Here is a 25,892-nt window from a genome sequence, read left to right on the forward strand (position 1 = left end):
GCTGTGATAATCATAAGTTAAATAAAATGAAATAAACTTGTCACTCAAGGGAATACTTGAACCAAGGGCCTCTCATGCCGCAGCTGCTCACGCTAACCACGGGACCACGGCGCTCGTGAACTTACATTCTCCTTTATGTTGCCTATGTTGCGCATGGACTACTCAGTTTGTATATTTTGCTTATTTTTTCATAGTTCCACACAACTTCATCCTGTTTTCTCGATTGATCTGTGTTCAGTTTTTCAAGACCTATCCACTGTGCCAACTTATAACTAAATCTGAGAGGGGGGGGGGGTGCGATGGGGAGCTTACAGTCTTTATTTAACATTGTATTTAATGTACCTTGGCTCGTTTCTGCCAACACAATTATTAATACCTTCTCAGACTGATTTCATTTTGTCATTTCCTTTTTTGACAACTAAGCCAGAACTTAATATGTTCTGGTATTTTTTCCTCGTACAACTTCTGTTCTTCACCTCTTCGTTAATTTCACTTTATATCAACTATTTCATGAAGTTACAGTTTTGGAATTTTTCCCACTAATTGCACTAATTCTTCATCCACCTCGTTTTCTTCCCATTATAACAAACAACAAAGCAAACTAACTACAACTGCAATACCGTCTTTGTGGCCCACACTGCCTGCCACATTATATAGTTCCAAAATTTTGTCGAAAAAGTTGATTTCAGTAAAATGCAGATATGTGTAACAGAATTGATGTTAGAGCGGATATTTGTTTTTCTATTTTGAGAGGATCTTTGAACTGAAGGATAATTACATAAACAGATTGCTGTACTTTGGATTGCCGCAGGCGTACGTCGTCTGCTGACATAAGTAGGATGGGGGTAGTTTTGTTGTTATTTTTTTATCGTCAAAGTGTTGTCAGCTCATGAAGCTTGCTGTTGATAGGAATATGCACCGATAAATTATAAGGTATGTTATGTTTTCTATACAAAACAATTTATCGCAGGAAATTAAGTCATGATCACAGTGTTTCGTTACTTGTTTCACGCAGCTGTCACTAAATTTTTGATGTATACATTGTTGCAGGGGTTCAAATGTAAGCGCAAAAATTCAGTATACATCATGAAATATCATACTTAAAGTTTGCCGAATACGAGATAACTGGTTGAGCGTTGTAATGTGTTGTACGAGGAATGATAAGAAAAGCTTGACATTTCCAAGCAGATGTCTGAAAGTGACATATGTGAAATAAAGAACACTGTAGTTCCAGTCAATAAAAGTCGTCTGGGTTTAGGAACGCGGTCCCAAACCCAGAGGAATTTTATTGACTGTGACAACGGCCTCCCAGGCTTACGTTTACCCAACACTGTAGTTTGTAAGTACGACCTGAGCGAATGTACGTCTATGCAACATTCTGCGTAATTGACTTTTAGTGATTTTAGACCTTTAAGCAGCGCTAATGAAGTATAATAAAAATGAATGTTGTTGGACATTTTGATTACTTGCCAGTATCCACCATCTAGTTTTTGAATTGTTAGTTATTATTTCATCAAAATAAATTTAAACTAACGCAGAAATAACGTAGAGAGATAAGCGCGCAATGAAGAGAAATTATTAAAATAATTTTGAGAAACTTTTACTTACATGATGTTTGGCTGGAGTTTCATCACTTTGATTAATTTGACTGCCATTGTGTTTTTGTTGGTACTTGCTAACAGTAGATACTCCATGTGTTTTGGTATTATTTGTTGTAATCTGGCAACAGTGTTATGAGTTGTGGTATTCCCAGGAACAGGTCTTGCCCTGAACAGCATTACCATGTACCTGACACTGCCTGAACCAACCTGGGGTATGATTACCGTAGCCTCCTCCTGGATTACGTTTTCTTCGACATTTAACATATCACATGAATGTGCACTCGGCCCTTTTTGATGTGGATAAAATGTGGCCAAACCGATACATCAGGATGTGCAGCATTTGCCACGTAGAAAGAATATGACATCTTTAATTTTTGGAATGATGACAAATCACAGTATGGTTCTTTAAATAAGACCACTGGCAATTTCCTTATTATCCTTGTCAAACTTATCTGGTGTACTGGCTGTAAAGATTGCAACCAGTTGTACATAGTTATATTTTGCACAGTTTTATTAAATTATCTGTCAACAGATATTTTGAGCTTTTTCACAGTGCCAGGTGCCTTAGAATATCTATATTTGTCATAGAGCATGTTTTAGGCACTTTGACAACTAGTCTTGACTTGTTTCACACATTACAGCATTCCATTTTTGTGTTGATTAGATTAGATTCAGTTTCTGTTTCATAGACCCAAAAAATGAGACGATTCTCGTGGGTGTGGATATGTTGGAAAGTATAACATAAAACATTTGAATATAATACTTGCTACCCTGATCATTTGTCTGGAGATTGTCGAAATAGATGAATACAACGTGGTAAACTGGAACAGCTAATATTTACAGAATTAACATGCTGTCAGAATGAAACATTGCCATGCACTATTAATACATTTATCATACACAAAATACCTAATATTGACTGTTGTGACCAAGTGCTGTCAAAACTGAAATCAGACAATTTTACTTAAGCTGGCTTAACAGTCTCTGTTAAGATATTCATTTAGGAGGAGTTGTGTATCAAAAAGTTTTTCAAACTCTGTTTAAACCGTGCTTTATCTGAAACCAAGTTTTTAATGGTTACTGGCAGTTTTTAAAAATGTGTGTTCCTGAATATTGGACCCCTTGTTGGAGCAAGATAAGTGATTCTTGCCTTATAGACCCTATATTCTTTCTAAACTGCAAATTTGAATTTAAACTCTGAGTTCTATTGCTACCTGCAAATCAGTGCTGACAGCAAATTTGTTTCCTTTAGAGATTGCAGTCAGGTAGTATCCCTAGCAAAAAATGCTGCATGTACAAAATTGAAGATGCAGAGCCACCTAGTATCATCAGTATGGAATTAGCATTATTATTTGTTCATACAGGCATCCTTTTACATTGATATATATGGTACGTCATCTTAAACAAGGAAACATAGCTCAGGAAATATCTACCAGAATATGAACAATTTTGGAATAAAAATGACTACTCACAGAATACGTGTTGTGCCATCATTGTGAGACAAAATATTATGAAAACATTGCCACCTTCTCGGCGGAGGGAGGTTAGGGAAGGTAGCTGGCAGCTCGCACTGAGGCAGCAGACATGTGGGATAGGAATGTGAGAGGGAGGGCAGCATATGTATGAGCACAGGAACCAATTAGTTCGGGTGGTGCATGGAGAGGGAGCCAGAACAAAAGAAGGGGAGCCTGTTGCTTAGAGGATGTGGGTGCAGTGGTTTAGAGGAGATTGAGGGCCAGGAGGATGATGGTAGTGAAGAATGTAGCGCTAGGATAACTCCCATGAAAAGCTGCTGCTGGGGAAGGACCCAGGTGATATGGGTTGTGAAGTACCGATCGAACTCAAGTGTATTGTGCTTATAAGTGTTTTCTATCGCTGGGTAGTCAACTCTGTTTTTGCTCACAGTTAGGTGGTGGCTATTCACTCTGATGGGTACCTGGTTGGTGGTCAAGCACACACAAAATGCTATGCCGGTGCTTTTACTGGTGACCCTGCCGCTAATGGTATAGAATAAGCCTATGACAGAACTAAAATGGGATGTGCCAGGTGAGTGAATCAGGTAGCCTGGGCCTACCACAGTGATATGAGCCCTGTGGCAAGGGGTTGGGTGTGAGAATGGGATAGATTTGGAGCAGAATCTTGTTTAGATTGGGTGGGCAGCAGAATATCACTTTAGGAGTGGTATGGGTAGGAGATCCCCCATATCTGAGCATGCAGATGGTTAATCGAAGTCCTCGCAAAGAACGGGGTTCAGTTGCTTCTGCATACTGGTCAAGGGAATTCTTGTCACCGCAGATACACTGTCCGTGGGTAGACAGGCTGTATGGGAGTGATTTTTAATGTGGAAGGGATGACAACTGTCAAATGCTGTTAGTGTTGGTGGTTAATCGGCTTGATATGCCCAGAGGCATTGATGGAATCATCATAGAAGTGGAGATCAACATCCAAGAAGGTGGCTTGTTGGGCTGTGGAGTACCGAGTGATGTGGATCACAGAGAAGGTGTTGAGACTGTGGAAGAATGAGGATAGGGTTTCTTGGCCCTGGCTCCATATCATAAAGATATCTTCTATGAACCTGTGCCAGATGGGGGGTGTGGTGTTTTAGGAGGCTTGGGATGTTTCCTCTTGAAGATATATGAACAGATTTGCTTATGAGGATGCCATGAGGGCACCCATGACTATGTTGTGGGTTTATTTACATATCTGCTCCTTAAATGAAAAGTAGATGTTTGTGAGGATATAATTGATTAGATGTATAATGGATGAAGTTGTGGATTAGGAAACTTAAGGACATCGGAAGAGGTAGTGTTCGATAGCAGCAAAGCAATGGGTATGCGGTACATTCATATATTGGGAGGTGGCATCAACAGTTACGAGCAGGGATCCAGGTGGTAATGGGGTGAAAGTGGTTGAGAGTGGTGAAGGAAGTGGTTTGTATCTTTGATATGAGAGGGTAACTAAGAGCAATTGGTTGGAGGCATTGGTGGACAAGAGTGGAAATTGTTTCAGTGGAAGCACAGTAACCAGCTACAATTGGGCATCCAGAAATGTTTGGTTTACAGAGTTTGGTAAGCATGATGAAGGTGGGTGTGTGGGTTTCATTGGGGTGAGAAGGGAGATGGAGTTAAGGGAAAGATTCTGGAATGAACCTAAGGATTTGCATAGGGATTGGAGATTATGTTGGACTTCTGAGATAGGTTCACTATGCAAGAGCTTTTAAGTATAAGAGTTAGGCAATTAGCAGAAGCTTTTTACAACTCGAAACCCACAACTGTATTCCTTATGCATCTAATCAGTTACTTACTCACACACAATTACTTTTCCTTTGAGAGAGAAAATATACAGTGTGTAACCAAATTCCTTTACAGACTTCGAGTATAGGTTCCTTAAACTAGGAAAAAAATGTCTAATAAACAATATGTATGTTAAGAGCTATGAGCACTTGTTCGTCTTTGATATTGTGAAACACATCTCTTCTACTGCAAGCTCTTTGCTTTCCATACTTTGGCAGGAGGTAGTGTAGAGAGAAAAAAAAAAAAAAGAGGTCCAGTAAATGTGGCCCTACAATTGATGTGTTAAGAGCTGCGAGCACTTGCTCTGTAGAAGAGATGTGTTTCACAATAGCAGAGGAGGACAACTGGTCCTAGCTCATAAAGTGAGCATGTTAGAGCTCATATTTACTGGGCATTTTTTTCTTGTTGTAGCCCATACTACTCCCTCGCAAAATATGAAAGCAAAGAGTTTGCTTTAGAAGAGATGTGTTTCACAGTATCAAAGATGACCAAGCACTCGCAGCTCTAATGTATGCAATTTAGAGCCTCAACACCTTCTATCCGACCTGGTTCTCCATAGCCCAGCATGTCACCTTTGTGAATGTTGATCTCCACCTGAGTGAAGGCTCCATCCATACCACTGTCCAATCAAGTGCACTAACGTCCAACAGTACCTGTATATTGACAGCTGTCTCTTCTTCCACACCAGGAAATTGTTCTCATATAGCCTGGGCACGAGTAGGCAGCATATATGCAGTGACGAGTATTCTATCGCCCAGTATGCGGAAGAAATCACAAAGGCCTTCACAGACAGGTGCTAACCCCTAACCTAGTCTGCAAACAGATTTACCACACCATATCCTCACACACACCTAAATCTTGTGTGTGTGTGTGTGTGTGTGTGTGTGTGTGTGTGTGTGTGAGGAAACTGTCCTCAAAACCAAACAAGCTCATGGCACAGTGACATGTACTTATGTTGTCACCTCCTATGCCAATCTGTTTAAAGGCCATCTAGAAGGAACCTTCTTCGCCTCCCAAAATGTCAAACGCTATGTTCAATTCAGGTTCTTTGATAATATTCTCACAATCTGTAGTCAGGGCCAAGAAACATCCCTACAACACATCCCTCATTTCTTTGCAGCCTCAACACCTTCTATCCGACCTGGTTCTCCATAGCCCAGCATGTCACCTTTGTGAATGTTGATCTCCACCTGAGTGAAGGCTCCATCCATACCACTGTCCAATCAAGTGCACTAACGTCCAACAGTACCTGTATATTGACAGCTGTCTCTTCTTCCACACCAGGAAATTGTTCTCATATAGCCTGGGCACGAGTAGGCAGCATATATGCAGTGACGAGTATTCTATCGCCCAGTATGCTGAAGAAATCGCAAAGGCCTTCACAGACAGGTGCTAACCCCTAACCTAGTCTGCAAACAGATTTACCACACCATATCCTCACACACACCTAAATCTTCCACCACCCCCTAGAACAAGCTGCAAAGGAGCACCCCCTAGTCACCCAATGTAATACCAGACTGGAGCAACTGAACCATGTCCTTTTCCAGGGATTTGATTACCTATCAGCATGGCTGGCAATGAGGGACATCCTACCCACAATTCTCCCCACCACTCCTAAAGTGAAATTCTGCCACCCAGCCAATCTACACAACATCCTGGTCCATCCCTATTGCACACTCACTCTCAACCCTATGCAACAGAATTCATATCACTGTGAGCTGATTGACTCAGAATATCCTATTCTACTCCTATCACAAGCTTATCCTATCCCATCAGTGGCAGGGCCACCTGTAAAAGCAGCCGCATCATATACCAGCTCTGCTGCAATTTCTGCACAGCTGCTTATGTGTGCATAACCACCAATCATCAGAATAAATTGTCGCCACCAAATTGTGGTTAAGAACAGAGTTGACCATCCAGTGCTGAAACATGTTGCTGAGTGCAATATGCCATTAGTTCAATGCCAGCTTCACAACTCGTGCCATCTGAATCCTTCTCCCAGCCCAACTTTCTGAATTTTGCAACTGTGGAAGTTATTCTTACAACACATCCTTCACTCCCATAATCTACCTAACCTCAGCCTCCACTAACCCACCATGCACACACCCTCTAACAGCAGCATTCCCTTAATCTGTCCTGTCACCCTCTTACAATCTATGTCTCCATGTTATTATCCTTGTGTGCTGCACCAACTCACTGACTCAGTTGCCTGTGAATCTGCTGCCTTTCCTCCCACACACGTGCTGCCACCAGTTACCACTTCCCAGTCCATGTCCCCTTTTCATCCCACTACCTGCCTCTCTCTCCCTCTCTCCCCAGGGAGCTCACTCTCATTTGTGAGTATATGCTTGACCACCACAAGGTCCCAGCCCTTCCAATGCTACTTCCCTTTGCATGCTGCAAGTCTATCCTTCTATTATTGTTTTTTTCCCCTCTGTACCTCTCCATTGGATGGTCTTCTTGGTGTTGATTGTACTTAGCTCTGGTTCCCTGGCTCTGTCATGGGAAGAGGAAGAAGCCAGACATCTGGGTGTGAAAGACTTTACCCAATACCTTGCATCTAATCAATACCTGGTATGTAAGAAAACCATAATTTTTTTCTTGAAAAAATTGATGACAAATTTGGGGAAGTTGAGTCTTTGGCAAAAATTTGAAATGGTCTGTTATTAATTAAAGCTTCATCTGTGTCAATCTACAGTTTTCATGCATGTGATCATCTAGGTGACATGGCTGTGTTCATTACCCTACACAAAACTTTAAACAAGGTCCAAGAAACCCACAGAGATCTTACACTCCACAGTTGAGGAACGCCTGACTGATCTCCAGCCACAAGGCATACATTTTATCATGCGTGCTCAAGAAAGTGCCGAAAGATAATCATACGGATACAGACGCCTTTATTTTAGGCTTTGAAGGAAATGTCCTCATGGAGAAATTTAGACTCATGGTGTACAGGTACAAAATGAAATCCTGTGTCCCACTGCCCATGATGTGTTCAGATGCTTACGCTTAGGATATAGGTCATCCCGTTGCATGGCAGGACCAGAATGCGAAATATATGGACACTCACTCCATGAAGGTAGTCCTCATGAACATCTACCTCTGTTTGTCAACTGCTTGGAGCACCATCTTCAGCATTCACCAGATTGCTCATTTATTAAGAAAGACCAGAAGATCCAGGAATACAAATTTGGTTACTTGTCTTATACTGAGGCACGGAAAAAAACCCTCAGCAGGCCCGGGGGGTTACTTGGCCATTGATTTATCAATTCGCAGCCCAGGACTTCTCCCATCTACCCACTGGAGAGCACATGACGACCTGTGTGGTAGTGACCACTTCCACATCTTCCTGTCACTGCCCCGGCATCAGGCCCACGGACGCCTGCCCAGATGGCCTTTAAACAAGGCAGACTGGGAAACTTTCACCTCTGCTGTCATCATTGAATCTCCACCTCACGATAACATCAATGTGATGGCTGAGCAGGTGACTACAACAATTGTTTCTGTGGCAGAAAACGTGATCCCTCACTCTTCAGGGTGCCCCCGGTGTAAGGTAGTCCCTTGGTGGTCGCCGGAAGTTGCTGAAGAAATTAAGGAGCGTCGGCGAGCTCTGCAGTGGCATAAGCGGCACCCTTCTCTGGAGCACCTCACAGCCTTTAAACGGCTCCGTGCCTGTGTTCGCCAACTTATCAAACGACGGAAGCAGGAGTGTTGGGAGAGATACGTCTCAACCATTGGGTGCCATACATAACCTTCCCAAGTTCGGAGAAAGATCAAAAGTGTTTTAAGGTGCTAGACCCCAACAGGTGTTCCTGGTGCTACGATAAATGGCGTGTTATCCACCAATGCAAACGCGATTGCCGAGCACTTTGCTGAGCACTATGCTCGAGCCTCTGTGTAGGAGAATATCTCCGCCGCCGCCCCCCCCCCCCCCCTCAGCTTTTCGCACTCTCAAATGGTGACTGTAAGGGAAAGTTGTCTCGTTCACTACATGCTACAGTGAATCCTATAACACTCCATTGACAGAGTGGGAGAAGACCCTTGCACGTTGCCCCGACACAGCTCCTAGGCCAGATCGGATCCACAGCCAGATGATTAAACATCTCTCATCTGACTACAAGCTACATATCCTCATCATCTCCAACCGGATCTGGTGCGATGGTGTCTTTCCGTTGCAGTGGTGGGTGGGCACCATCATTCTGGTGCTCAAACCCGGTAAAAACCCTCTTGATGTGGATAGCTATCAGCCCATCAGCCTCACCAATGTTCTTTGTAAGCTGCTGGAACGTATGGCGTGTCGACGGTTGGGTTGGGTCCTTGAGTCAAGTGGCCTGCTGGCTGCATGTCAAGGCAGCCTCCGCCAGGGTTGCTCTACCACTGATCATCTTGTGTTCCTCGAGTCAGCCATCCAAACAACCTTTTCCAGATGCCAAAACCTGGTTTCCGTCTTTTTTTGATTTACGAAAAGTGTATAACACGACCTGGGAACATCGTATTCTTGCCACATTATACGAGTGGGGTTTCCGAGGTCCACTCCCGATTTTTATCCAAAATTTCCTGTCACTTCATTGTTTCCATGTCCAAGTTGGTGCCTCCCATAGTTTCCCCCCATATCCAGGAAAATGGGGTCCTGCAGGGCTCCGTATTGAGTGTATCTCTATTTTTAGGGGCCATTAAATGGTCTAGCAGCAGCTGTAGGGCCGTCCGTCTCACCTATATATAGACTTCTGTGTTTCATACCGCTCCACCAGTACTGGTATTGCTGAGCGACTCCTACAGGGAGCCGTCCACAAGGCACAGTCATGGGCTCTGTCCCACAGTGTCCAGTTTTCGGTCACAGCGTACGGCAGCGTACCGTACATCCGGAACCAGAACTTTACCTTAATGATGATCCACTCTCTGTAATGGAGACATATCAATTCTTAGGACTGGTTTTCGACGTTGGATTGACTTGGCTACGTCACCTTTGTCAGCTTAAGTGGGAGTGCTGGCAGCGCCTCAGTGCTCTCCACTGCCTGAGCTACACCAACTAGGGTGCAGATCACTCTACACTGCTGCAGCTCTACAGTGCCCTTGTTCAATCCTGCCTTGACTATGGGAATCTGGTTTATGGTTTGGTGGTGCCCTCAGTGTTGCGTTTACTCGATCCAGTGCACCATAGTGGCATTTGCCTAGAGAGAGGAGCTTTTATGACGAGTCCGGTGACCAGTGTCCTTGTGGAGGCCGGAGGCCCTCTATTACAGGTTAGGCGTGCACAACTGCTGGCTGGTTATGTTGCACCACATGCTCGTAGTTCTCCTGCGCATCTGAATCACCATCTCCTTTTCCCACCGACGGCGGTTCATCTCCCGCATCAGCAGCGCTGGTCAGGGTTTCTAGTTGCAGTTCATGTCCGCTCCCTTCTTTCCGAACTGGAGTTCTTACCTTTTTATCTTTACCACCTATACTTGAGGGGCATTCACATACACCTCCATGGTGTACATCCAGGCTGTGGTTTTGCCTGGACTTTCACATGGCCCTAACGACTCAGTTCACCCTACAGCACTCTGCTGCCACTTCCTCTTGCTGTTTGACATGTACTGAGGTCACAAAGTGGTTTACACCAACAGCTTGATGGCTGATGGTCACATCGGCTTCGTGTATGTGCATGGAGAACATGTTGAACAGCACTCCTTGCCCGATGGCTGCAGTGTTTTCACTGCCGAACTGGTGGCTATATCTCGTGCTCTTGAGCACATCCATTCATGCCGTGGGGAGTTGTTTCTTCTGGGTACTGACTCCTTGAGCAGCCTACAAGCTATCTACCAGTGCTACCCTCATCATCCTTTGGTAGCGACAATCCTCGAGTCCATATATGCCCTGGAACGGTCTAGTGGTTCAGTGCTGTTTGTCGTGACCCCAGGTCACGTCGAATCCCAGGCAACGAACTAACCGACAGGCTGGCCAAACAGGCTATGCGGAAATTGCTTATGAAAATCAGCCTCTCTGCAACTGACCTGTGTTCAGTACTATGCCGCAAGGTTTTGCAGCATTTTAAGACGTAATGGCATAACGTCAGCATGCACAACAAACCGTGTGCCATTAAGGAGACTATGATGGTGTGGCAGTCCTCCATGTGGGCCTCTCGCAGGGACTCTGTGGTTCTCTACCAACTTTGCATTGGCCACGCTTGTATGACACAAGACTACTTCCTGTGCTGTGATGACCCACCTCAGTGTTGGTGCAGTGCCCGGCTGACAGTTGCCCATATCTTGATGATCTGTCCTTCTTTGGCTACCCTGCGACGGACTCTTCAGTTACCGGACTCGTTGCCATTAATTTTAGCTGACAACACCTCATCGGCTAATTTAGTTTTACATTTTATATGTGACATTGGGTTTTATCTTTCTATATAATTTGTAGCACATTTGCTTTGACCCTTTGTGCTCTCCACTCTAATGCTTTTAGGGTTGATGTTTTAATGTGTCACAGAATGGCTGGCTTATCCTTTTTATTCTCGCAGTTGGCCAGCCATGGTCACCTGCTCTCTTGTTTTTACTCCTTCTACCTGTTTTTTGCTTCTCTCTGTGGTTTTCTTTTCCTGTTTCGTCCATAGCAGTGTTGGTTGTCCTTCTGTCATTCTTCTGATTTTTCCTCTCTCCTCTTATTGTGCTGTACATCTCCTTTCTTTTCTTCTTTCCCTTGTGTACTTACGCAGCAACAAGGGACTGATGACCTCACAGTTTGGTTCCTCCCCCCCCCCCCCTTTTTAAACCAACCAATCAACTAATTATCCACTCACTGTAGTGAAGACGTATCGATTCTTAGGACTGGTTTTCGACGTTGGATTGACTTGGCTACCTCACCTTCATCAGCTTAAGCGGGAGTGCTGGCGGCACCTCAATGCCCTTCGCTGCCTGAGCAACACCAACTAGGGTGCAGATCGCTCTACACTGCTGCAGCTCTACAGAGCCCGAACTTGCTGACAGGCTGGCCAAACAGGCTATACGGAAACTGCTCCTGAAGATGGTCATCTCTGAAACTGGCCTGTGCTCTGTCTTGCACCGCAAGATTTTTCGGCTTTGGGAGCTGGAGTGGCATACCAGTATGCACAACAAACCGCGTGTCATTAAGGAGACTGCGAATGTGTGGAAGTCTTCCCTGTAGGCTTCTCGCAGGGAATCAGTTATCCTTTGTCGGCTCTGCATTGGCTGTACGTGGGTCACATGTGGTTACCTCCTCCGTCACGAGGACCCACCTCAGTGTTGCTGTGGCTCCCGAATGACAGTTATCCACCTCTTGCTGGACTGCTCACTTCTAGTTGCTCTGCAGTGGACTTTTAACTTTCCCATCACCTGTCCTTCGGTTTTGGGCGACAATGCCTAAACAGCAGCTTTAGTTTTACATTTTATTCGTGAGGGTGGGTTTTACCATTTGATCTGAGTTGTAGCGCATGTCCTTTGTCCCTCTGTGTCCTCCACCCAAGGGCTTTTAGGGTGGAGGTTTAAATGTGTTGCAGAGTGGCTGGCTTTTCCTTTTTTATTCTCATGGTCAGCCAGCCATGGTAAACTGCTTTCTTGTTTTTGATCACCTCTCCCTGTTTCTTGTGTCTCTCTGTAGTTTTTTTGTCATGTTTTGTCCATTGTAGTGTTTGTTGTCCTCCTGCTGTTCTTGTGGTTCTTCCTTTCTCCTGTTATTGTGCCATATGTCTTATTTGTTTTCTTCTTTGCCTTGTGTAATTGTTCTACTGGAAGGAAACAAGGGACTGATGACCTTGCAGTTTGGTCCCCCCCCCCCCCCCCCCTTTTAAACCAACCATGGAAGAAATATGATCACCTAATCACCTACATGCTGTGGATATGACGATCAATTATGCTAATATCACTACCATCACCTCTATCTTTCCCCAATCAGATCTCCCATCACTCTCCTCTCCTGCGGTTCCCACAATACCTTCTTTGGAACCACTTCCAAACCCAGCCGTAGATGTCTATTGGTAATGGGGATCCCTCTCAGTATGCCTCTCCATGCCAAAACCGAGACCTGAGGCCGGTTGCCAAACAGTGGCTGAAGGAGCCACTGCCTGTGGATTCCAGGCTGCCCACTATTCAGCTGTCTCCAAGCTCAATGCGAATAGCCCATTGAATTACTCTTGCCCACTGCCGCCACCATAACAACAACAACAACAACAATAATAATAATGAGAATCAGGATAAGGCTCTGCCAGTGCCCCTGGAGGTGCCAGAACCCCCCATGCAGTTGTGAATGTGGTTCCATCCCACTGGAAACAGGCAGTGATCCTCGGGCATGATGAGACCTCCTGGCCTCTTCATGCCTAACGTGGCCAGTGGTCACGTGGTCATGCATTGGAATTGTTTTGAGTACTACTGTCATCTTCCAGAACTACAACACCTTTCTTCTCCTCTTCTTCTTCTTTTTCTTCTGGGGTTTTTACTGCTCTCCAAGAAATTCATTTCACTGATGATTATTCTGCAATGCTTCATCACTGTCATGCATTCTGTTGGAACTGTGCTGGTCCCAAGAAGGCATCTGGAGGGGTCTGTACTTTCGTCTCTACATTGTTGTCAGTGAATGGATTCCCCTTTGTACCTCATTGGGACAATAGCGTGTTGGTGTTAATGAACTCAGTGATCACCCTTTGCAATGTTTACCTACCCCCAGGCAGGCCACTGAATTGATTACATTAACCCTTCCCCCCATTTTCTTCTGCTTGAGGACTTCAACAGACACCACCCCCTGTGGGGGAGTACCATTCATCTGGTAGGGGCCTTATAACTGACCAGTTTCTCACAAACCATGATTCTGTGCCTTCTCAATGGTGGTTCTCCTATGAATTTCATTGCTGCCCATGGCATGTTTTCAGCTGTTGATCTAATGATCTCTTCCTGTAAGTCTGTAACTTTGCTACATTGGTACTACATTATGATCTTTTTAACAGTGAACACTTTTCCTGTGATCCTGTCATTTCCTTGCCACTGCCAGGCTGACTGACTACCATGTTGGGCACTTCATGGAGCCAACTGGCCTTTATCTGTCTCTGCTGTTACATTTGCTGCCTCTCTGTCAGACCGTATTGATGAGGTTGTGCAGTATATCTCAGACATGATCATCCATGCCATTGGAACTGCCATTCTGTTTTCCACTGGAGTCCCCATCCCCACCATTGGCCGGTACCATGGTGGACCAGAGAAATTGCAGTAGCTGTTCCAGATCGCCAACAAGGCGTGCAATGATTTTGCAGACCAATTTTATCACTTTCAGATGACTTCATGCTAAGGCTCGCTGTTTGATCAAAAAGAAGTAATGCTGAGAGAGCTATGTTTCCTCTCTGTTGATGTATATCTCTTCATCTCAGATGTGGGCCAAGCTCCATAGTCTTATTGGCTGCCAACATGCAACAGCTATTCCAGGTTTTGTCCGACAGGGTGGTCTTTGTACCAATTCATCAATTCATGCAGAACACTTTGCAACCCACTTTGTGGTGGCATTGGCATTCTCTTCATATCTGGCCACCCCTTTGTGTTTTACTCCCCACCAAGCTGAGTCCTATAATGAACCCTTTACTGATTGGGAACTACTTCATGCTCTTGTCTCATCCGATAGCACAGCTCCAGCCCCTGATTTAATTTGCAGTCAGATGATCCATCACGTGAATGTTCCCCAGAGGCAAAATCTTCTCAGGGTTTTCAACAGTATTTGGCTCCAAGGTGCCTTCATCTTGAAGTGGCAAGATAGCTTAGTTGTCTCAGTCGTTAAATCAGGCAAGAACCTAATGTCTATCGACAATTACTTGCCGATTGACGTGATCAATGTACTCTTTAAGTTGCTTGAAAGGATGGTTGCCTGCAGATTATGCTGTGTTCTCGAATCTCGGTGCCTTTTGTCCCCCCTATCGATGTGGTTTCCAGGAGGGATGATCTACAACTGACCATCTGCTTAGGTTGGAAGTAGCAATCTGACAAGCTTTTTCTAAACTCCAACACCTTATTGTAGTCGTTTTTGACCTGCATAACACTTTTGACGCCAATTGGTGTCATCACATTTTACTTACCTTCCTTGACTGGAACTTTTGATGCCCTGTGTCTGTTTTTATTCATCAGTTTTTATCCCACTGGTTGTTCCAGGTTAGAGTCAGCACTTTACTTATCTCTCCATGGGTCTAAGAAAACTGCAATGTGCAGGGCTCTGTGTTGAATGTCACTCTCTTCCTCATAGACATGAATGGCTTTTGACGTCTGTTGGGCTGCTGGTCAACCCTATGTTGTACATTAGTAATTTTTGCATTTGGTGCAGTTCCCACTCGTTAGTCTTTGATGAATGCTGGCTCTGAGGTGCCATCCAGTGGCACTCTGCGTTTGCTCTGTAGTTTCCAATTCTCTCCTATAAAAATCTGAGTCATGCGTTTCTGTCATCATACCATTGTCCATTCTGACCAAAAACTCTACTTAGGTACCCAACACTTGGGCATTGTAGTATAGTCCATTTCTTGAGCCTCCTTTTGGATAAAAATCTGAATTGGCTGCCTTATACTTGTCATCTGAAGACTAGCTGCATGCTTAATGCTCTCTGCTTCCTTGCCCACACATCTGGGGTTGTGGATCATGCTACTGTTATCCTTACTCAATGGACCCTGGTCTCGTTCTGAGTGTAGTATAGTTGCCAGATTTATGACTCGGCAGCTCCTTCAGCATTGAAACTGTTAGACCCACTCCTCCATCATGGTGTATGTCTGGGCACTGGTGCTCTTTCGACTAGTCCTGTAGACAGTCTCCTTGCCGAAGCAGGGATCCTTCCTCTTCAGATCTGATGGTACAAGCTCTTGGTCTCCTAAGCAATCGCCATTTGACTATCCCATGATCATCCCATATATCCCATTCTCTTCTTTTCATACAAGGGATGTCATCATCCTGGGAATTACCAGTTGGAATGCTCCTATCTTCCCTCTGTCAAGATCTCCCATTTCCCCTTCCTAGACTGTGTTCCGCATGTTTTCTCACGTATTCCCCGTTAGATGGCACCCTGGCCCTTTGAAGATCCTGAAGTTGCAGTTGTTCCCATGACCTTTCAACATCTGTTACTTTCAGTTTTCAAGAGTTCCAGGTTGCTACCATCTTTTACACCAACAAATCTAAAACTGAGGATCAGACAGGATATGCTTTTACATCACAGTCCTCTGTCATCTCCACATTGGTCACACCAGGTTAACCCATAGTTTTATTTTGTATAACAAGCCACCCACACCCGGCCGCGGTGGTCTAGCGGTTCTAGGCGCGCAGTCCGGAACCGCACGACTGCTACGGTCGCAGGTTCGAATCCTGCCTCGGGCATGGATGTGTGTGATGTCCTTAGGTTAGTTAGGTTTAAGTAGTTCTAAGTTCTAGGGGACTGATGACCACAGATGTTAAGTCCCATAGTGCTCAGAACCATTTGATTTGAACCACCCACACACTGAGGTTGTGAAGCTGTACAGATAGAGTAGCTCATATCTTGGTGGAATGCACTCTCCTTTTGGCCCTCCATGCTAAGTATGGACTTCTGGATTCATTGCCTGTAATGTAGGCAGACTTTCACGGATGGTTGACCTGGTTCTCAGTTTTTTCTCTGAAAGTGGTTTTTATTATCAGTTGTAATGTTTTAATCGACCTCTGGAGAAGGGACATGATGATTGGGGATGGGGCATCTCCTGCTGTGTGCTAGATCTGGGGCTTCCCCTGACCCTATCTCCTTGACCAAGCTATTCCTTCCTCTCTCTTTCAATCACTTTTACATTTGGTTTGCCCCCTTTGTACTGTACCCAATTTCCATTCTAGGTGTCACACTCTGTTGAGTAGTGGGTACTCTTGACTGTTATGGTTCAGGAGTGGGATAGCTGTGGATAGGATGTTTACTGTTGCATGCTCACCTGCTGACTTCCCTATTTCCTTCGTATTGCTTTTATTATGGGCTCTACAAAATGTGACCATTAGGTTTTTATAGCCCTCTCACTTTTACTGTTACGAATCTCCCGACTACATGAGAAAGTGATCTCGGTAGACGTCTCAACTTCTGGATGCGCCACTCTTGGATCGAAGGACAAGTGACTTTGTTGTTGGTCCCACACTCTGGAAACATATACACTATTTGATAGAAAGTATCTGGACATCTGTTTGTGGTCATTAATAAGGGGTGTGTTCCCCTTTATGACTGAACTCTGCTGGGAACACTTTAAATGAGAAGTCTGAATGTCTCTGTAATTTATCTCAGAGGTGTTCCATTGGGTTATGTACAGACATTTGGACAGGCCAATCCATTTCAGGAACATTATTGTCCACAAATCGCCTGATACATACTGGTTCACGACAGCCTGCATTGTCAGGGTGATATAGTCATTGTCTCTGAACTGTTCATGTGCTGTAGGCAGTACACATTGCTGTAAAATGTGATCATGTCCTTCTACATTGAGCATAGTAAGTACAGTAAGAGGACCACACCCTAACCATGAAAACCACCCCCTTACGATAAAACCACATTCTTTGTACTTCACTGTTAACACTACACGTGATGGGCGGTAAAGTTCTCCAGACACTGTCAAACCCAAATCCTTCTATCAATTTGCTACAGGGTATTAGATGATTTGTCCGCCCCTCGTGGTCTCGCGGTAGCATTCTCGCTTCCCGAGCACGGGGTCCCGGGTTCGATTCCCGGCGGGGTCACGGATTTTTCCTGCCTCGAGATGACTGGGTGTTGTTGTGTCGTCTTCATCATCATCATTCATCCCCATTACGGTTGGAGGAAGGCAACGGCAAACCACCTCCATTAGGACCTCGCCTAGTAAGGCGGTGCGGGTCTCCCGCATCGTTCCCCTACGCTCTGTAAAGAAGCATGGGACTTCATTTCATTTCATTAGATGATTTATCACTCCAAATCACTCATTTCCGGTCATGTGCTGTCAATTGACACCACCTCATCGATCGCTTAGTATAGACTACATACATGTGTGACTTTTGAGGAGCTGCCCATTGTACTCCAATCTTTTTAACTCCCTACACACAGTCATTGTGCTAGTTGGACTACTGGCAGCACTTTGGAACTCATGAATGATTCCTTCCACTGATTTAATATGATTGTTTACACTCACCCTCCACAACGCTTGATGGTCCCTGTCCATCAGTATACGAGTTCTGCACAATATTGGTTTAACTATTGTTGTTGCTTTGCTTTTCCACTTCACATTCGCATAACCAACAGTTAACTTGTGCAGCTTTAAAAGTGTTGAAATATCTCTGATGGATTTATTACTCACGTGACATCCAATGACTAGACCATTTTCGAGGTTACTGTGATCTCCTGGCCCAACTATTCTGCTGTTACTACCTCTCTATTGACAACACAAAACTCTTTGTCTCCTTATATAATGGCAGATATGCCTTTTGTGACAAATGATCTATAGCTTAGGTCTAAGATTGGAAGGTGATAATGCGGTTGTTAGTTGACAGAGCCAATGAACGTGAAATAAAATTTGTGGTAACATATTGACATGCAGTTTAGTTTGAAGTATGATTCGACACTACGTGTAACGCAGCTTGCTGAGCATGATGCCCTTTTTGCAGTAAAAACTAAATTAATAACTCTGTCGTAGGTAATGGACACATTTTCAATGAGTATTTTGATCCATATTACATACATCTGTCATACATAATGCATAAAAAATGCAAAGGGAATTCACTGTGTATCTTTTCCAGACACATAAATAAACATATGAGAAGAGTACAGGCCACATGGTTAGTCATGGCCTTGTTGAACAACCAGTCCCGAAATTTGTCTGAAGTGGTTTAAGAAACACTAAATCAGAATGATTAAATGTAGTGTGAACCTGTGTTCTCCTGAATCTGAACCCACTGTCTTAAGAAGAATGACCTATGTCAGTTGGTTATACAACAACTGTATGGTGTCAGTGATTAATGAATATTTGCACAATGTAGTGTTTTGTCTTTGTTGATGAAGATAGAAGCACTGATATTTAGCTGCTTATGAAGTTTTTCATTGGACAGTTTTGGGTGTGTTATGTCCACCGTCAGAAGTTGAGAATGCAATGTAAGACATGGAAGTCATTGTAGAGGAATCATGTGTAGGGACACAGGAGGAACTTGTCATTTGACCAGTGAGGACTGGAGAGATTGTAACATACAGTTCTTCATTATACTCAAATTACAAAAGTTGTGTGAGCTCATGGGACACTGATTATGCTGTTATGTCTGCAAGAAATGACAGATTAAATTTCTTTGTGGGCCACTGTGTGTTTTTTGAGGGGAATAAACTGTTAGCTGGTACCTGCTTTCATCCTCTCACTTCTGTCTTAATCAACTCAAAATTTCATTGTACAAACACTCATTAATCAGTGGTATATACAGTTACATTGTGTGCAAACATTATTATTTGTTATAAATTATAGCAGTATTTGCAACACTATTGTTACAAAATATGGATATCATTCTCTTAGAGACGAGTTTCTGCAATTGGAGCCATGACATGGAGTGCCTTTATTTATTAGTAAATAGTAAGCTTGTATTTCTTTGCATCCTATCATGGCTCTTCGTGAAGGTACTTGCTAACATTTTTCTCAGTTACATAATCTATCATAGTTTTTAAGCTTATGACCTGAAGTGTAGCCTTTCTCAGTACTTCATAATATGTGGTGGCAGTAATTTCAAAATTTTACTTATATTATAGTCTTTTTCTAACTTCGTTGTTTATCAGCTGCAAAAATGTAACAGTGTTCCAGATGCCGGTCATGCCTGCTGAGCAGAATTTTTACAATGGCTCCATACAAGCTTCAACACATTTGGATGGCTGTGAACAATGTATTTAACTTTTCATGGGTGCAAAAGTAAGTTCTTTTCTTTTTTACTGTTAATTTTTGTTCTACATAGGTGCACTACAATTGTAGAACTGGCCAACTTATTTAAAATTAACAAAGATTAAAATACACCAGAACATCTCAGAGGATTTGGTCTTTCCAATTTGATTACTATTTCTTCATGGCTATTGGAATGTGCCTCCTGGGTCTTGCTAAATCACAAGATACTTGAAGAGCTAGGATATATATGATTGAGTTCAGGCCTGGTGACCCCATGTTTCCAATCTGAGAGTGCCTCACCATGGACTTCATTATACTGGCAAAGCAAATCTAAGTAATTCACAGAATTTTCTGTCTAGATTGCACTTTCCTCCTCCTGTTTACGCTTTTCGGCAGACTGCTATCATCACATCTGCTGTAAAACAAAAAAGGTATAAACATAAGATACACTTTATTTCACGTATTACTAGAATTAGTTCTACATATTATGACAAGTAGCACATGACATATCATATTTGAGGATACACTGGCAGCAACAAAATGACATATGAGGAAATAAATTGTTCACCCGACACCAGATTGTGCTTCCAACAAAAGAAAAGCAGACTCTACTTTAAAAGTAATGTAACAAGTTTCAACATAAGTAAAACATAAATTACATTAAATATACATTTTTCATTTGTGTTCCTTTATTTTAGTAAGCAATAAAGAAATCATCTATATGGATCAGTTCATGTAAATGTGTATGGACCTACTGTGGACCCCAAGTGGATGGGGGGGGGGGGGGTCGGGTGGGAATGGTAGGTGGATGTGGTAGTAGAGCTGTTACAATTTAGATGAAGATGGTTAGAGTAAGAGATTCAACTATTTAAAAATATCTTTGTTGTCATGTAAAAGTAAGAAGAAAGACTTAAAATATAACATCCAAGATAAAAAATAAAATAGTACGGTATATTAAAATGGCATAATATGGAAAACAAATTTAGATTAAGATGAGAGAAATTGTGGCATTTAGAAGAACAATAAAAGGACTATAGGCAAAATATAATGTCTTCAATGACAAATTTATGGGTGCATGAATGGAGGCCAACCGTACCAGAACTTTCTGTGGAAGTAATGGGAAAGTAATGAGGGATTGGATGTTTGATGGAGCAGTTGGGCATTATAACTTGTCTTAGAAAATGTCAAAGAATCAATTCTTTCTAAAATCCGTTTGCTCATTTATGACCCATTCCGACCATATCTTTTTTTGTGAGAATGTATCTCAAGTTCCTCTAAATTATTGAAGGTGCATTATACAGGATTTTAAGGCCTTCCATAAGGGGTCAAGGTTATGCTTCTTTGAATTTAAATGGTTTCACAATGCACTCTTGTATTTATGTTCCCTATAACTTGTTACAAAATTCCTGCCAGTCGGGCGTATGTAAAACTTGTCACAGTCCCTGCACGTAGTTTATATATTAAAGATCTCTGAATTTGTTCACGTCATTATTTTTGTAGAATGTGCAATCTATTGTGTAGAATACTATCAGTACAGAATTTGACTTTTAAATTAACTTTTTTAACAACTTGCAATCTGCTCATTATATGAGATAAACTTTGTTTTGGTTGTGTTTGGTTTTTATGCCTTTTCTTTGTCTCTTTAATGTCCTCATTGTCCTACATCTTCTAAAACAGTTAACTCTCACTACCTGTGAAACAGTGCACAACTCACATTCGATTGCCTATTACCCTAGAGGCAATTTGAGGATATTGTTAATATTGACGTAAAATAAGCCCACTTATGGGAATTCCAATGACACAAGTCAGAACTAATGATGATATCAACAGTGGTTTGTTTATGGGAATTGTCAATGACCAGTGTCCCATTACTTTTCTTGAATGATAGGTCCAACAACCTGATACTTCCACCCTTTTCTGACTCTACCGTGAATTTAATTTTTGTTATATTTCTTAACTACATCATTGTCATTATCAATTATGCTTTTTATAGAATTATATCATCAACACATTTATGATAAAAAAATAATATTCTGGAAAAGATCTGGATTTAAGTTACAAATTCCTTTTCCAAATCATTCACAAAGATATTGGCATGCATCCGTTCTGAAATATTACTCTCACAAATATGTTTGCAAGCTGTTGTCCATAGTCAAACCCATGTTCTGAAAATAGATCTTAGTATTAAACTGAAAATAGTGAAAGATAAAGATAATTCTAAAATTTCCAAAAGTCCACAATTTCTTCCAAATTAATCTTTTTGTGAGCAACATGATTATTTCTTACAACATCCAGTGTTTCTTTTACCAAGCTGTTTGTGCGAAGATTTGTGATATTATCAAATGAAGCTAATGTAATTCCTCTGAACATTGCTCTTTCAAATCATAGAAGTAAACCCATAGCTGTTCTTAGTATTATTGTTGCTGTGGTCTTCAATCCAAAGATTGGTTTGATGCTGCTCTCCGTGCTACCCTACCCTGTGCGAGCCTCTTCATTTCTGAAAAACTACTGCAACCTATATCTTTCTGAACCGGCTTGCTGTATTCGTATCTTGGTCTCTCTCTACAATTTTTAATCCCCCCCCCATACACACACATTTTCCTCCAGTACTAAATTAGTGATCCCCTGAAGTTACATAACGTGTCCTATCAATTGATTCCTTCTTTTGATCAAGTTGTCACAGATTTCTTATCTCCCCAATTCTGTTCAGTACTTCCTCGTTATTTACATGATTGACCCATCTAATCTTCTGTAGCACCACATTTCGAAAGCTTCTATTCTCTTTTATCTTCTGTTTATTGTCCGTATTTTACATCTGTACGCTCCAGACGAATACCTTCACAAAAGATTCCCTAACACTTAAATTTATATTTGATGTTGACGAATTCTCTTTCAGATATGATTTTCTTGCCATTGCCAGTCTACATTTTGTATCCTCTCTACTTTGGCCATCGTAATTTATTTTGCTCCCCAAACAGCAAAACTCATGTACTACTTTAACCCTTTCATGGATAAAATTCATTTTTTACAGATTTTTAAAATATTAAGGTGATAACAGTTTCTTTTCAGTCCCATTATTATATTTTCACCACCAAAATATTTTTTAAGTTCTCCATTTTTTCACAACAGGAAGTGGGACACACATGTCCCATGAACCAACGCAAGATACCTTATCTGCTGACTGACTGATTTTGTAATTTTATTTTTTTAGCCATAAATAGGATTTTGCAGAGAATAAAATAACTACAAATTATACATGGATGTAATCTTTTTATTTGTGTAGAGCCAGTGTAAAAAATATTCATTACATTTCAGTTTTCATGATACGTGATCAATACTTACAAAACTTTACGTGCCATGAAACTTGGAAAAACACGGTGTGGCACAGAGTGGTACACCACAAGCAGTGCAAACAACTTTTGTTCTCGTCTCTTTAGAGTTTATGCTGCAGAATCTGCATCGCTTCCTAGTGCCACTGTCTTTCGGTACATGTTTGCCTACGTTCACGAGCCGGACGTCATCTGGCACACTAGAGACTCCTCTCTTTGCTGGGAAGAAAGTGGGCATTTGTAGTAGCCACCAGAAAGATCGCGGGAGGCGCACATTGGCACGGCGCGTCACGGGCGTTAGTTGCCGCAAGTAGAGTCCCGTCCACCAGAGGGCACGCGAGAATTCGGACGCGACCTCTGCCGGCGTAACAACAAGAACAACAACAACAACAACTCCAGCAGCACGGGCCGTGCCCAGTCAGTCAACATCGGGCATGCCTAGGACACAGTCCCGGTCTACGCTAAGTGAAGTGCGACGTAAACGTGAACAGTGTTACTACAGCATTGATCCCCTCTTTTTCCTGGATGAATACCCATTAATCAATTGTCTTGCTAATCTTTACAAATAATGTCTGCTGGGACACATGTGTCCCACTAATTTTATTTCAATTATAAGATAGTACAGTTGCTGAGAAGTACATTCCACACTGTATTTGTACTAAAAAATTATTATTAAGTTAATAATAAGATGAATTACTTACTTCAGACATCGCTGGAAAGTGAGAAATGATGAAAACTGAAGAATGACACAAATAAGTGGCGTTGCAGCGGCCATATATACACGCCAGTCGACAAAAGTAGTCACCGCTTCTTTATTGCCTTTGCAGTGCAGTCCCGATTTTTTCCTTAGGTTCAGTACAGTTGTCCGTAGATGGCAGCACCGTGCAGAGCTGGGTAACATATATCCCGACACTCGAACTGGCGCTCAAAGTTAGTGGGACATATACGACCCGTCAACCGCGAAAGGGTTAAGTGTCTCATTTCCTAATATGTTCTTAATATTGTAAGATTTATTTTATGAATAGACTTTTAAAGAATTTAATCACATTCACTCTTGATCTTATAATTAGGGCAAGAAGGGTTATTAAGTATTAGTTTGACTGGTTGATCAGGAATATGTAACTTAAAGTGGGATCTAAGAACAGGTAAAAATGAGTTTATGCTCACTTATGTGGGAGAGTTGAATGTGGAGCTGGCCTCGGACGAGGTCCTGGTGCTGGAGCTACTCAGTTCTGGTGACATCTGGTCGATTAGTCGAGAAGGCACAAGTACTGCTGCTGCTGCTGCTGTTGGGAGGCAGGTGAAGATGAAGGTCTTCTCCAGATCTGGAGCCTCCAGACTGCTTGAGTGCAGCAAGTTTACATCTTCACAGTATAGTTCTTTGTCCTAAAACTGGTCACTAGTATCAGGTGCTGCGGTCTGATTTATAGAATTTGACATTTGTGGAACTTTTTGGATCAAATGTCCTGAGATGTCCCACAGAGACTCTCCATACTCAACAAATTTTCATCCAGCTCTGACATGCTGCTTACTTGTTGAATTCCCACATTTGAAGCATTTGTCATTTCCACATCCTTGTTTGTTGTAGTTTCATGAGATCTCTGTATGTGTATATGAGTTAATTGATACAGATATGTCATTTACTGTTTACTGAAGCATGAAAAACACATGTGAAATATATTTATATTTCACTTATGCTTAAACTCATACTTCTTTGAAAGTAGAGTGCACTTTACTAGTGTTTGGTGTGCCATCTGGTGGCAGATGAATTTATTTCCTCACCTGCAAATTTGTTACCACCAGTACACACTAATACTTGGTGAATCAAGTACTGTTTGATATAATACACAGTATTGACTCTTTAAGCTGTCGGTATGTGTCTTTTATGTTCGTGTACTGTATTTGTCTTTCATCAATTTGTGAGTACATCTTTTTTCTATTGATATGTGAAATATCACGTGTCCCATGTTTATTCATTTCTCGGCTTACAACAAACCTCACGGTCTCTCCCAGGGGACACCACCCTGTTTTATGCACGATGCTGAGGGCTATGCTGACAGTAACCTAGCTACTGGCTGGGCCACCCAGGTCAGACAAGCTTCAGGTGAGGTGCCTGACAAAGAATGTCTCACAACTTGGGGAAGGAAGGAGCTTGCATTTTCCCAGGGATCTCTGCCATCAGTGATTTGCCACAGGTGTGGTGACTTAGACTTCCTGAGCTGCAGACTGGCCAGTGCCACCAGACCTCTTCTGCTGTAAACTCTGGGCATATTTCAGGGACCATTGTTAGTTACAGTGGTGGAACACTGTGTATTTTGGAGAAGGGGGTAGGTGGTGTAGTGGGAAACATCTGAGCCATCTTACCACCTTTCAGTTGTATAAAGCTTGCTCAGGCACATGGGGCTCTGTGACCTTAATTCAAACCTCCTCCTAATGGGACAGGTATATCGTGAGATAGTACATGCACCCACCACCCAAGAGAATTGGTCAGTCCACCCAAGAAGTAATCTCAGAATTATAGTAACAGGGCACTGTTGTGTCGTAACCCTTGTGTTGTAATCAAGAGAGCAGAGGGAACTTTTGAGATCATCCCTTTCTGTATTCACAAGAAGTTGGAGGGTATTTGTGGGTCATTAAAAGGCGTTAAACGAGTTCGTGATGAAACACTTCTAGTTGCAACTGCCAAGTCATGCCAGGTATCTAAGTTTCTGGTATGCAGGGCTTTAGGTGACCACTATGTCATGGCTCAATTGCATACCACCCTTAACTTCTTACAGAATGTAATGTGAGCTGGACCCTGAGGAATTACGTGAGGAATGGAAAAAAATGGGTG

General features: G+C 42.6%; 1 protein-coding gene across 3 annotated transcripts in view; it reads left to right on the top strand.

The window, feature by feature from the left end:
- Positions 1–699: 699 nt before the first annotated feature.
- LOC126235810 (monocyte to macrophage differentiation factor 2) overlaps positions 700–25,892 on the top strand; it is a 177,941-nt gene continuing 152,748 nt past the window's right edge. The window contains exons 1-2 of one of the 3 annotated variants that reach the window (XM_049944649.1): positions 700–933; positions 19,648–19,760. In XM_049944649.1, the coding sequence (XP_049800606.1) occupies positions 19,690–19,760 (71 nt within the window). In that variant the 5' untranslated portion in view covers positions 700–933; positions 19,648–19,689. Of the gene's footprint in view, positions 934–19,647; positions 19,761–25,892 lie in introns of those variants that run through there. The other 2 variants (XM_049944650.1, XM_049944651.1) reach the window with 2 other exon arrangements.

Source organism: Schistocerca nitens, chromosome 2 (assembly GCF_023898315.1).
Source record: "Schistocerca nitens isolate TAMUIC-IGC-003100 chromosome 2, iqSchNite1.1, whole genome shotgun sequence".
Lineage (NCBI taxonomy): Eukaryota > Metazoa > Arthropoda > Insecta > Orthoptera > Acrididae > Schistocerca > Schistocerca nitens.